The following is a 14,844-nucleotide window of genomic DNA, read 5'->3' as shown; positions in this document are numbered from 1 at the left end:
GCGATGTTTCTTTACTTCTGGATGCAGTCCGCTAAGTTGTCATTTCATCACAGGCATTCAAGATAACTGATTTACGAGAGCTTGATTTTGCCGGGCGGGTATAACCTGCCGAAATGACGCCATACCATCTAAAAAGACAATTCAACACTATCCCTATTGAAACCTTCTAAAAGGTGTCTTGAACTTTCTTAAATTCAGTTTGAAAAACCATAAAAAATTCAATTTGCAAATTTAAAAATAAGGTCTATCTATGAAGAAGTAAATTACACTGCAATACAAAAAAATTGATTAAGAGCTGGGAGAGATGTATTTGCAGTTGAAAAATCTTGAGACGATGTGTAATTAGATTCGCGCCTATATATCTATATGAACTATGACTGAAGAAATAATAGTTTAGAAGAAAATAGTTTAGTATGCATTCACCACGTTAAGACGTTTTTTTATTAAAACTGCTTAGAAATCATATGATTTGATACGATGAAATTTTCGGTAGAAATATGGTACGGAATTTCTCCACGCTGGATGTTCCATAAACAAAAGGAAATTCTCAAAACTTCTTTAGGGTAACTTAAAAAAAACGAGACAATCTCTATCGAAGGGACGAAATTTAGAGGCAAGGATTTTTGTGTCAAACCCTTCAGTTGCCTAGAAAATGATGGAACCGCCCATTTTTGAAACTCCATTTATAACTTGAGATAAAAGTAAGAAGTATGTTAAGCAAAATTTATTGAATAACAAAAAACAATGAGATGTTGCCGTACCCCTCACAACCTTCTGGTCAGTTGGTCCCTGACTGATTTTATTTATTTCGGGGTGTTGCAAAAAGAGAAGTTGAACCAATTATAGAAAATATTCTTATTCAAAGCTTGACTTTACAATGAATTTTGTTAACTGACTTGATCATAGTTTTTTTAACTGTCCTGCTTTCTTACAAAAAGGGGACTAACGTTTTTAACAAAGAAATGTCACCAGGGCTAGAAAGGCAACTTTCCTGATTGTTTGTCAAAAGTAGCTGTTCTACAATGCAAAGGACAAAAAGTATTAATGTTGTCGATTTTACATACTTTTTTAGCTTTATTGTGCAGTGACACATATTAGCTTAAAACAGGCTGACCGTAAAACCCATTTTAATTAAATATCTAGTAAAAGAGATAAAAGACAATAGAAAGGCATAAATGAGGTATAATTTGAAGAAGAAAGTAGATTTATGAGGATAAATCTAGATATAACATTTGGTAGAAAAATATGGCAAGACTGGGAATTGTATTTACAGAAATTATAAGACCCCTTGGTGGGTTACGGTATAGCCAACACAGCAGAAAGTTGCATACACCAGAAATGCCAGTCAAAAACAATGGAGAAGATTCAAATGCAAACTAACAAATATTCTACTGCGACTTACTCAAGATTTCATTAAACAGCACTGCATTTTTACATAAAGCAAACAATGCCAATATATTTCTTTTCTAAAGAATGAGCTGTCTACTTTTCTAGCTAGGTTCCTCCTTTAATTAAGAAAAAACATCAGTAGAAGCACTTTTTAAAAGTTGGAAGTGATTCTCAGTAAATTATCCTTTCAGATTCACAATATATATACAGGGGCGGATCGAGACATTCTCAACATTCTCAATTGAGAATGTCAGATTTTCCCAGTTTGATTATTCTAATTAAAATGCTAAAAGTAATGAATGAGCTCAGGTTTAAGATTCAAGATAAGCATACATCTTTTTATTATGTATTTTAGGTATTTATTTCTACACCATCGCCGTATTTGCTATATTTTACTCCGTTTTGCCTTTGCAAAACATTTTTAGATCTTCTCCGATGAAAAACCAAATTCTCCTTCATTGAACCCAGTACCCAGGAGAGTAGTAAGAGGCTGCGCCGCGTCCTGTATCTAGGCATGATTTTTAGAAAGTTTATCGACTGTTGCCATGCATTTTGAGAAGTTCCTTCGCAATTTTAGAAAGTTGCACGCAGTTTCTGCATGCGCACGCAAAGAATTTCAATTCATTTTTGTCCCTTAGAAGAGGTCGACCTGAAAGATTTTAACGAGAGGAAAATTCGCCAGAATGACGTATTAAACCCATTCACTTTTAATAGGGTATATCTGGCATATGTTTAACATATATTTTATGAGGTCTTGCCTACGTCGCAGTTTGAGAATCTTGAGAAGTTAGTGGGCTGGTCCACAAAGTAGCGAAATTTGACAGGGAACACCAACTTCACGTGATCAAGAATCCACACTCGACTCCAGACTACAGTGGCAGTGGCAGTGGCAGTGCTTGGTAATGATATGTGTTTGTGCTTGATTAGAGAATAATTTCGCAAGAATTGAAACAGTTATTGACCGATTGTGCTTTGGATACCATCGAGGAGTATTTTTTTTCGCTGACTAGGGAATGGTTACTTACAAGTCTGCCGTGAGGGCCTAGGCACCAGAACCAGATCGTAACACACAACCTTCGACATTTATTGTGGCAAAAGAATTGTTTCATTTTGCTGACTGAACCTTGTTGAAAGAGAGAGGGTCAGACTTTGAGGTACTGCTGATGAATTTTATATAGGGGTTCATTTTGTGCTGCTGCTACTGGGCCTAGAGAGGCTCAGGTGGTAAATTCTGCAAAAAGTTTGTTTTGTTTGCAGACTGGCCCCTCTGAATGCTGCTAAAATACTTAATTTAACACCGATACCTTACCATTTTCTTTCTGTTTTTGCGTAATGTGATTTAAATGTAGAATTCACAAAAATTACACTGTTCTGAATTTAACTAGAACTAGAATATTCATTCAATGATTAAATGGTTGCCTATCTTTGTAATATAATGTTTATGGATACATTTTAGTTTGTTTTAATAGCTATTTAATTTGTTTTAGATAACATGTTATTTATTTGCAAGTTGAATTTCACTTTTGCTGTAATTTAATTTAAAGAACTAACTGTAAAATAGTTAAGAGAGATTTTAACAGTTAGAGAAGTCATTACTTTCTTAAAGTCTTGTTACTGATATTGTTACCAAGCAGAATAGGATTTGTTGTCACAGCCTTTGGTGAAAAGTTTTGTGCTATGGTGGGCTGTTGTGTTCTATTTTAAAAACATTTGACATGTTGCATCTTTGGAAATTTTATGTGGTTAATCATATGAGCTACATGGGCCTATTGTCATACACTGCACTTTTGTTTTGGAGATGCATCTCCTTTTTTGTTTTATTGATACTAAGCCAATAATGAACAAGGTTTATTGAGAGTGCAACACCAGAAGTCAAAATCTTGAGATATATTTATTTGAACAAGGTGGTACTAGGAACTGGAAATGCTATCTGATAAAATATGTTTTACATTAAGTTAGTACACACAGTAAAGGCAGATAGAATCTGTTTTTAAGGCATGTTAAAATGCAGTAATTGGTATGATGTAATCTAGTATGACAGGAGTTGGAGTAATGGAGTAGTCTTTCAACAAGAAAAAAGATGAGAAATGCATTTGTTTGCTTATTTTAGCCAGCCTATTACCAGACTAAGTTTTGATGGAATTATGGTTTGGAAAAAAAGCTAATTTTGTTTAACATTCCTGTGGAAGGAAAGATTATGAAGGCAAAAAATTATATTCATTTTCTTTGGCAAAAGAAAGTGCCTCTGAAAGCTAAGCAAAGGGAAGTTTAGTATAAAGTGTCAGGCCTCAGAAGATTCAAATTTAAATTTGATGGATCTACTAAATAGACAGTCATCCCAAAGTAATTTCCATGAATGATGAACAACAAATCTGAAACAGATATACAGACTTTGACTTCGATGCAGAAATATTTTACTCTAAAGCAGTGCAATTACCATATGCCAAAAGATATGATGCATTTAAGAGAGTTAGCATCCAGAAAGAAGTTGACTAGCCTTAGCAGTCTACTTTTGTTTCTAGAAAAGGTTTTTGCCCATTTCTTTGTCCAAGTTTCTATGGCTTGTATACTCTGAAAGTGCCTGCATTTTTAGTAATTTCATTGGTCAACTTTCGTTAATAATTTTTTTCTATGATGAGTCTTGTGCACTTAAATTTTTATCAATAATTTGGATGTCCACAAAACTACACTTTTTTCTATAAAATTCCACATGTTAAACCATTAGAAAACCAAGCACAATTTGCCACACACATTTTGTCTTGATCTTTGTGTTATTTTTCCCTGCATTACCCAATTTTCAATTACTAGTGTTGCTATGCTTATAAAGTTAATTCTTTAATGTTGCATCATTGTTATTTTTCGGGCAATAATATGAGGGGGCAAGCCTATTTTTTGATAAGATGACATCACCATTGTCCAATCTTTTTAGAATAAAAGACCTCTGTCTTCCTAAAATGTTGGGGGACAACTACCTCCCTTCATCCCCCCTTGGTGTCTGCCACTTCTTATTGTTTGTTTCTATTTCTCCTCTTGAAATTTCAATAATTTTAATCATTGCATCCATAAAAGACAGAAAACAATTTCTTGGGCGTTTCCAGAAAATGGGCGTGGTCGGTCGGTCATAATGGGTTTTGAGAATGTCAAATTTTTGTCTGGATCCGCCCCTGTATATATATATACATATATATCATTATTTGTATAAAATTATCCAACTGTGGTAACAAGATTTTAAATAAAATGCTTGTTGATGACTTCCAGGCATAAAACAAAACTTACAAATCAGAATTCAAATAATTTAAAAATTACTGCTTCCACTTGACCTGCACAATTTCTCGATTTACACCCTTGTCTACTTGGTGAACTATTTTGGGGGCAAGTTTCCCCTGCTGTTCAATATATTCAATAAAGTCTTTGGAACTTCCACCAACACCAAAATAGTAAGATTTATTTGCCAAAAGTGCAAGTCCGTTTTCTTTCAGACAATCACACAAGAGCTTGTGCAGTTTTTCATAATTTTCAGTATTATAAATTGTTTCTGAGCTAAGTATTAAGTCAAACTTTTTCTTGTTTGTTTTAAGGCATGTGCAAACATCTACCCAGTCTCCTGATAGCATCAGTGTCTTTCTGTTCACAAGATCAGCAAGACATGTGTCATCTATATGTGGTGATTGCTGCTTCAAGTTGCAAATAATATTTGGAACTGTAAAATAATTAATAACTTCCTCATTGAAATCTTGGAAGCAAACAAAATTTGCCCCACATACAAGGCAGTAAAGTGCAGGAAGTCCTGCACCACATCCAAGTTCCAGGACATCTTTATCTTGCAAATTGGCATTATCAGATGCCAAAAACTTTACAAGATCAATTGAGCATTCCCATATTTTAAATCCTCCTTCATAGACTCCGCTTCTAAGATCTGAATGCTTCATCAACTCACACAGATTTGCAGTTACATCACCAGGTTCACTGGCTTCCAAAAGACCATACACTGATTCCTGATTTAGATACCATAACGTCGAAGGCCCGCTATTTTCGACTTCGTTGCTCATCAGATGTAAGACACCAAGTGACTTCGCTTTGGTAAGTTTGCGAATTGTTGGTAAATATTTAATAATTTCCACAGCATGCTGCTTGAATAACACTGATGCATCTCCATCACATCCAGAGTCATTTTGCGATTTATTCAATTTCTGTGTATCACTAACTTGTATATTATCATCAGCTTCATCATCCACTGCTGGAAGCCCGAAATTAAACTTGAATTCGCTAGACATCGAGCTGCTAGTCGAAATAACATGAGCTTTTTGCTCCGGTCACGCCAAGCACGTTGCTGTTGTGAATGTTGTAGTTAAAGCTGTTGCTGTTGCATATCACCCCTCTTTATGACACGTGAGCAAGTACCAATGCACACGGGCGCTGGAGCCACGGGGCAGCGGCGGCAGCTACCCCCGTTGCCCTAGTGGTGTGGGAGCGAGAGCAGCACGGGGGAAATGCCCTTTTTATGAAATTGATTTCCAAGGAATATAAATTCATATCAATATTTTGAATGCTAATGAAATCTAGATTTCAAGTATCTCTTGATACCTACATGCAAGAGAAAAGTTAATATTTTCCATTTTGATAAGAACTGAACATCGATTTGCCAAGCAATTTGACCACAAAAAACTTTTCGTTGATAAGCTCTCTTTAACCTTCATGATCATGCTGAAGATATTTCAGATTGCTACCAATGTTGGTTTGCAAATATTCGATTTATCAGTCACGGCATTTATGATGTCTTAAACTCAAGCAAAGGCGTAGGGACAGGGGGGCACAGTGGGTACGTGCCCCTTTTTTCCAAAATGCAGGTTATCTGCCCCTTTGCAGCTCACTGAGTTGCTGTATTTGCCAACTGCCTAACCAAAAAGTGTCCTTGAATTGCTTAGGTGCTATACGAAATGAGCAAAGGGATGACTTTTTGGGACCATGATCTAAAATGTTTCTATTCGATCTGCTTTTGGAAACACCAAAAACATCCTGAAGACTTGGCTTGAATTTGGTAAGCAGTGCTAGAATGCACATGCATTTTTATGAGCCAATACTAAAAGTTTCCTAAAGATTTTGAGCGATTTTATTTTCTTATGATGCAAACTGAATTTTCAAAAGCAAGTTTTTGAAACATTTTTGTAGCCGAATTATCTCTCTTCAGAAGTAACAATAATAGAATAATATTATTCCATTTGCTCTCAAGATCTTTGTCATACAGATGTAGCCAAATATGGATCTAAGTTCCAAATGAAATAAGTACTCCCAAACTTTACAAATTTTTAGCAAAAACCTCAGAATTTTCATCACCCAATTGTACTTGTGATTTTTGCAAGAAACATGTAAGCAAACATAGCGTTAGTTGGCTTTCCTTAGCTTCAATACGGCTACAGATTGTACCAATTTTAAATAAAGAAAGAAAAAAACATCAAGTTCAGAGGAGTTATATCCAAATGTTATATCAAGCCATGTAGATGGTCATCAGAACAAGTTTTTGTTTTTATGTAAGGTAAGATTGGGTCCAGCCTCCTTTGATGGTTGATGTTGGGGTGAATATAATTTTGAGATTGAAGTTTGACTGTAGTCCTGATTCAAATGAATTTTATGGGTGTTGCCCCCATTTCTGAGAGTCTTTGGGGCATAACAACCCAAAATTTCCCTGGGGGCTATGCCCCCAGGCCACCCGTCCTGTCTCCCTTGACAGCGCCTTCACCCCCAACCAGGCGTCGTTGTTGGCTAAACAAGGATTCCCGATCTGTTTCAGCAGCAATCTTTGACATCCCGAAGGTGCCCTGTTTGCCGTTCCTGCCCCCGCCGCATCACGAAGCTTCCGGCGCCTCTGCCAATGCAATATTAAGGGTATAAAGCTTTCTCAGAAAAAACTCCCATGGACATCAGAAGGTCAGTCATGAGGCTACGTTCCTACATCATCGGGCCGTTGCGAGTTGGGCCGTTGGTGCATCGTTGCAAATCGCTCAAGCTACCATAAATCACTAAAAGGGGTTACTAAGAAAAGTTACACAATAACCCCCAAATATGACTGTGATTGGGAGGGAATGGACAGGAAAAGCCTCTTTTCCCCACTAAGAGCCGATGCAACAGTCCTACCTAATAGCATCAAAAAACGCTAAATAGCATAAAAGATGCCTAAAGGTATGAAAGGTTTTAACGATGCCGTAAAAGAAACTCAACACGCAAAGCTATACCGAATAGACATTTTGCATAAAGAAACAAAATGAGGGAGGGAGGGCTGGGAAAATAAAACATCCTATTTGTATTGTGGCTTCACTGAGCAAGCTGAGACCCACACTATGTAATAATACGCCTATAAACCCAAAAACAAGGGATATAACACAGTAAAGTTTTATGGTCTTGACTTCTTTTGTCTCCTTCTCTCTCTGCGACTCTCGTCCTCTTTCATTCTTTTTATGTTATGACTTTCACAAACATTGTGAATTAGCTCTCTCCACTCTTGTCTGTTATCTACAACAGTCTTCCATAGATCTAATATATGACCACACTTCAGAAAAACGCGAGGAAGCGTAACGAATAAGTAATAACAACAATCTCAAGCGAATTAGTTAGAGCTCAAAAGCCCCTCGTGAAATTAACTCTGATGAAATTTCATTTAATCATCATATAGAGTCTTTTATATACCACATCCATACTATACTCAGGAGCGTCGTGGGTAGTGACTCTTAGGGGATGACACAACTTGGAAATTGTCCGACAAGGGGTTAAAATTAAAATTATGACGTCATCGAGCGCATGCGCAGTTTTTGAATGCAGACATAGATGACAAACAATATGTATCTTTTCCAGCATCACTTTTACTGATTTCAATAAGTCGATTAGAGAAAAACCAGCATCCATGTTCGAACATTGGATAATCATAGTCATTAGTAATCAGTAGCTGTGATGAACAGCAAAACTCGCAATAGGACTGATATCTTAAGAATCTTAAGAAGCAAACTGCACGATTTTCAGTGCATGAGAGTCTCCTTAGCAATGTTGTGTTAGCAAACCTGCCGATTGCTTCATCATAACTGAATGTAAAATAAGTCAAGCTTAACAATGATTTAACCTCTCTTGGCCCATTGTTGATCGCAGCCTGTTTTTTACACATTTGAGCTTCAAAATTGTGTACATGACATATTAACATGACATAAACCAGGAACAATAACGGCCCCAGTATTGACCCTTGAGGAAGCCAGCTGCAGATGGTGGTGGAGCTGGAGTTTGGTATCTAATGATCCTTTCATGTCCTGCTAAGCCCAGCGATATAAACTGTTGAAAACATATAGGCGTATGATACATTGCTGGTCCAGCCATCCTAATCAGGCAAAAAAGTCGCATTTAGGGCTCCTTTCGGGCAGCTCTATCTCAATAAAGCAATAATATTTGGGCAAGCTCCCTAAACATTTAGCATCCACGTTTAGAATTAGACCGTTTAGAATTAGACCGTTTCATTTTCATTAACCTTTCATTAAAGGCTCAACTTCTAAATCTATTTCAAGCATTTTAATTCTTTTTGAGAGGATGGGGGTAGGGAGTGAAAGACATTAGCAATTATAAATTAGTTATGAAACATCTTATGACTGGTAACATTCTCATACTATTTCAATTTTATCGCATCAACTGAGCTTTCAGATAGTTCGTAAGTGTTTTTGATACAGCCACGTAGCTGTATATATCGACTGGGGTGGGCAAATTCGAGCAACAATCATACGTCGAGGGGGCAGGCTCTTAACCAAGAAAGAAATTCACAACAGTGAATGGCGCGTTTATCTGGAAAATATCAAGCTTACAGCTATGAGTTAAAAACAGAACACGTCAACTACAAAACTTCAAACAAATTCCGAGGTTTCTGTTGCCACTCTGAAATTACATCATACTGAAATTTCATCGAGAGATACCTTACGAGTTAGGATTTTTCCAAAGAAAATGTGAGCCAAAGCACACTGACAGAAAGGTGTGCTACGTTGTCTTCTTGGTGCATCAATGCACGTCATGGACGAAAAGAAGACGAAAAGACTTTGTAGACAAAAGTTTCATTTGGAGGGGCACAAACCCCACCCCCGTATCCCCTTCAGCTACGTGGCTGCTTTGATAACTTGTAAAGCCATTTTCTAGAAAAAAGAATTGACAAGAAACTAAAAGCATCTTAAGTGAGAAAAATTTTCTTTATTATTCGCATACAATGTCTTAGTGGGCATTAGGACCGGGCAGATGGGAAAAATAAGCTGTTGCAGAAATAGCGGCCGTGTGAAAGGACCTTAAAATGTAATGATATCAGTTATCACACCCAGGTCACGTCTTTCTTTGATAAATTTTTTAATAGAGGATTTCTTTGATTGGCAAGATGTTTTCAGAAAGGACTAACACTTTGGACTCTCACGCAAACAAGATGGAAACGGTGGGTTTTCAAAGAATAAAAACTTCAAATAAAAATTCAGGTTGAAGAATAATTTAAAATGGTTTCTTGAAAATAGACTTTTGACCTGGTAAAAATTTTTATATTCAAATAAGAAAAATTTGTGAAATCCTGCCATAAAAACAACAAAGTTATGTTTTTGTGTTTTTGTGGATACCTTTTATACAAAATAAAAGCCTAAAGATTATTTGTGATTTGTCTGAAGAAGAACACAACCTAAAGAAGCTCTCAAAATGTTAGGATCCTCTGCTAGTTACACATAAGTACACAAGGTTTTCTTCTAAAGAACCAATTGATTCTATATTATTACAAAACACATGACTATCTCTAGATTAAATTTTACAGTGTTAATAACCAAGGAACAGAACCTATCTTTCCACTGAAATTTGAATAGTTTCTTTTTATTGCATTTCCATCTTTGTTGCCAATTGTAATTTCATTCTTGTAAAATATTCTAAGAATGCCGCAGATCTTGCTTTTCCATTAAATCTTCTATATTCAGGTCATACTTCAGTCCAAAACACCTTGAAAAATACAGTGAACTTTATTTTTTAAAAAAGGCAAACTTCATTTCTACTTTCACATTTCATTCTGAATTTAGATTACATTATATCTTTACTTGTCAATTTTATCACTTTTAAACTTTTACACTACCACATTTAAAAGATAGGATAGATCCAATAAAGATATCTTCATACAATTGACACTTTGAGATGACACAAACATTTTACAAGATAAAAATCTTATTCATTTATTTATCTATTTATTTATTTATTTATTTGTAGCAAGGCAATTATTTTTACAACTTGGCTACAACATAAAAACTCTGAAACAGCTCTAGAAAACAGAAACTGGAAAAGTTGCTGCTAGCATGAAAATAACAATTAGACCTAAAGAAAATATCCCAGGAAAAATTGAAAACAAGCTGACAAAAATAGGATTTTAAGATATTCATTTGAACTGCTCAAAAAGCCAAGATAGAGATCAAATATAGTGCAGCTAAATTTTACAAGAAAATTTTTGTACAGGGAAAATTTAAAATGTATATCTGTGAAAAGATTTTGTCCCAAAGAAAAATAATTTGGTATCAAGGATGTGACTCAAAAAAGAAGAAAATTCACAATTTGAAGAAATTCTAAATGTAAAATTCTAAATACTAAAAAGCTAAGATTTTTGAATCAAAGTTTCTAAAATCAATTTATGGGTTCAGAATACCAGTTTTGTTATTTTTTAATTTAGCAATAAGCAAGAGAACAAATAATCTTGCTCAAAATACCACTTGCATGAACAACAAAACACTTAAACATGCAAGAGAAACAAATGAGACCTAGTAATAAGTCTAAAAATTTCCCTAAAAATATATTGAAAACAACAATGAAGGCTGACTGGCAATGAAAAAAGAAGTTAACACACCTTCTAAGAATGCCATAGAATCTATGTCAAGGACAACAGCATCTGCAAAGTTTGGACAAAACAACATAATTGCCAATTCACATCTTATAGTTTAAGGAAAATTTAAATGTAAACAAAAAAATTGATAATTCTACTCTCTAACTTGATAAGAAGAAAAATGAAATAAAAAAATTCTTGTGAAAACTTGAAAAATATGTAATATTTTAAATTTGAAAATAAAAAAGGATGGAACGAACACAATTAAAAGTCTGTTTGACTGACAGATAAATATCTGTAGTGAAGTAGATTTGAAAAAAAATACTTACCAAGGTCTCTCTTTTGTATTGTTTTTCTTTTGGATTGGACACACTTTTGATGGGCTTCCTTTGCAACAAATTGGATGAATAATTCCTACAGATAATTGAAGGGAGATTTTCTTACTTGATGTATAATCTAGAACCAGACTGATGTTTACATGAGTTGGCTGGGAAACTCGGCTAACTGGGAAACTCGCCTCCATGTTAACAGGCCTTTAACCAACAACAAATTTTGTATGTGTGTGTCATTCCTCAATTAAGAACAAAGTAAAATGAAATATCACACAGCAACTTGTAGTTCATAACACAATTCTTCTAATTTAGTCTCACTGTAAATACCTTTTCTTTCATTTATCCCCGTCCCCTTTAATATTCCCACCTCTTTAATAAACCCATCTACTTTCGGTACTTCAAAAAAAATTTATTAGCTTTCCTCTTCTATGCTAAATCCTCATGGGATGCTTGTGTGTGTGTGTATGTGTGTGTATGTGTGTGTGTGTGTGGGGGGGGGGGGTTGCAATTTTAGCAACATATTTTTGAAGAGGGGTGTATTCTCTCGGAAAACTAACATGCTGCCATTCCAGATTCATTCAGGTCACAGATGCTTGTTGGAACAATCTTTTTAAAAAAGTTATGCTTTTGTTCATACTATGGCTCAAGTCTGGAAAACAAGAAATTATGAAAGCAGGAAATCCTAAGTTTAAACTTTTATGGCCAATTAGTGGTTGGATCGTGAAAATTTACAACAGCATTTGGTGCGACATTATTAGAAATTCTAAAGCCTGGACGAAAATATTTCAATATTTTCTACAATAACCCCACTTCTATAATACCCATGACTCTCTTATGATCCCACCTTTAATTTCAAAGTTGAATTACTTCTGAAATCCACCCTTTTGGAATGTTTGGATCTTGTTTTTTGGGTCATTTGCCCCAACACATCAGATCCACGTGGGCAATTACCCCTACGCATTTCTCTGTTGTAAATAATTTTATACGGGTGCAATCAGTAATTTAAAATAGAAACATATTTCAATATGACTTACAGCAGCTTTTGTTACGAGAAAAACGGAATCTTGACTCGCAATATGAAGATCACTATCGAGTTTCATCATGTTTCGAACCCTCGTATGCGGCAGTTGTGCGAGGCGAGAATTGCTTTGCTTTTCTTCTCCATCAGCTTGAGCTACACTGTCGTCAGGGGGCGATTGGGTTAGGTCAATGTCCCCATTTTCTGCCTCCATTTCTTCATATCCTATTTCTATCGAGGAAGCCGCCATGACAGATTTCCCGCCAAATAACCTCGTTTGTGTCGACTATGATCTCATTTCTAATAAAAATTTAAGAATTTAGTTATTTGTTATCTGTAGCCTTTTAAGCTTCCGAACGAAACGCCTTCTGTGAAATTGAGGGCAGAAATTATTCAACTTTCATATTCACTTGACTTTACTGACATTCCTAAAAAAATTTGAATATATTTTTAAGTACCCCTTAAATACCAATCTTTCCTGTAGCTGGCCCGAAACTTATGGGCCTCCAATATGAAAAATAACCTTAAATTAGGATTTAGAAATCTACATAATTTTCCACAGAATTACGTTCAGATTGTAACATTACATGCTTCAGCCTGGGTTATGTGTTGCTTTGTATATACTAACCTCAAAGATGAGTGACCACAAAGCTAGAAATGGACTTAGAAGCATACTTCACTGTGGGAAAGGAATGTTTGTATCGTTAAAGATTTTCGACTTTTATGAAATTTGGAAGTCAAAACATGTAAACTATAATTTACTTAACACTTTTAACTCTAAAGCGAAACGAACCATCAGCGGTCTTCATTATTCTTTTTCGATGTTCGATATTACGTTGCAAAGGACACGCCAAATAAAATATGAAGATGAACGAATTATTTATGGAGGGGGGGGGGGGCTCTATTGTTTGAAAATAATGTAAAATTCAAAACAGGAAATAAAAAAGAGAAGATAAAGAGGCATCACTACCATCTGGTTACAGCCTCAAACTCGGATGGGAGGAGATTGACAGAAGGTTCTCGAAGGATAGAGATCTGTATCAGAAATTAGCAGTGCTAGAGCCAAGAAGATTTGCTGACAGCATAGCGGTCAAATTTTGCTGACAAAAAGATGAAGCAGGAGAGCAAAAAGAGCCTTCTTTTCAATACTTCTCGTCTAGCGAATGTCACATTTGAAATGCTCTTTGCAAATTGCAAATTAGTGCAAATGGAGATCCAGAAAAGAGAACATGATTTAAAGGAACAAGCTCTTGGAGAAGAAACATATGGAGAAGAAAACTGTGACTTTCAAGGTGGGGATTTGCAAAGAGATAAAGGACCCCAAAGTCGACATCGACACCCTGTATCAAAAGGGGAGAAGCTTGCCAACTGTGCATACCCTGTGCATTCAACTTTGTACCGACGCTCTTTTTATTTGTAAAAACAATTTTATAAGAATACGAGCATCAAAATTGGTCAAAAGTTGAGAACAAATTAAGAACAAGCTGAGGCTGAGCTACTGTTAAATGCGATTTTGAACAACATTTTATCCCAAAAACAAGGAATTTTTAGCCATGTGTGGGTGCTTTTTGGTAAATATTCAATCTTGTCGTCGAATGAAGGTTGTCACACTTATTTTGTTGGCAAATGATGCTGAAAATCTCCCTAGGGCGAAAAAGCTAGCAATCGCACTGCTTACACCTTATTTATTTGTTATTATTAATTTGGAATTGTTATCAATTTGGAAACAAATTAAGAACAATCCAGCCTCAGATTTTTGCAAAAATTAAGAACAGTCAGCCTGAACCTAAATTTATTGGTTCTTATAAAAAAAGAGTGAATACAACATGCAGCATACCCTTTCCTCCACAATGCGTAGAAATGTGTGATGATACTTGGCTGCACCCAAGTTCCCTGTTAAAAATTATTCAGCTAGCTTGATATTGTTAAGAAAAGGCTGCGCTCCATTATCAGTCAACCAATTGCTACTGCTATTGATAATTTCAAGCAAAGAGAAAACTTTCCACTTGATTACGAGCAGGTCACTGACCAGTTAGCTGACTCATCTGCACCTCTTCGAAAGGAGCTCAAACTTTGAGAGTATAAATACATTTTGATCATAATTCGTCACTCTACATGAGATTAAAACCCTGTTTACACGCGAGGAAAGGTCTGGATCCAATTGGGTTTGAATTTACAAATTAGAATCGATATACTGCTTCTGTTTAGCACATTGTTCTATTATCAATTTTTATCAAATTAACCGTATTTTAAGGCTA

The 14,844-nt window shown here is 35.6% G+C and overlaps 2 protein-coding genes across 2 annotated transcripts; both read right to left on the bottom strand.

Moving 5' to 3' along the window:
• Positions 1–3,338: 3,338 nt before the first annotated feature.
• On the bottom strand, positions 3,339–5,748 carry LOC135695074 (histidine protein methyltransferase 1 homolog). The gene has a single exon (XM_065214030.2). It carries the CDS (start codon positions 5,661–5,663, stop codon positions 4,692–4,694), a length of 972 nt encoding a protein of 323 aa, XP_065070102.2. The 5' UTR covers positions 5,664–5,748; the 3' UTR covers positions 3,339–4,691.
• A 3,433-nt stretch (positions 5,749–9,181) lies between these two features.
• On the bottom strand, positions 9,182–13,004 carry LOC135694353 (DNA polymerase epsilon subunit 4). Its single transcript, XM_065213044.2, has 4 exons — positions 12,603–13,004; positions 11,566–11,650; positions 11,261–11,302; positions 9,182–10,371 (listed from the first exon to the last, which is right to left on the bottom strand). Exons 1-4 carry the CDS (start codon positions 12,834–12,836, stop codon positions 10,358–10,360), a joined length of 375 nt encoding a protein of 124 aa, XP_065069116.2. The 5' UTR covers positions 12,837–13,004; the 3' UTR covers positions 9,182–10,357.
• Positions 13,005–14,844: the final 1,840 nt, after the last annotated feature.

This window comes from Rhopilema esculentum, chromosome 8 (assembly GCF_057945365.1).
Source record: "Rhopilema esculentum isolate cy_ngs chromosome 8, ASM5794536v1, whole genome shotgun sequence".
NCBI classification, from domain to species: Eukaryota; Metazoa; Cnidaria; class Scyphozoa; order Rhizostomeae; family Rhizostomatidae; genus Rhopilema; species Rhopilema esculentum.
This window is presented reverse-complemented; position numbering and strand designations above follow the sequence as displayed.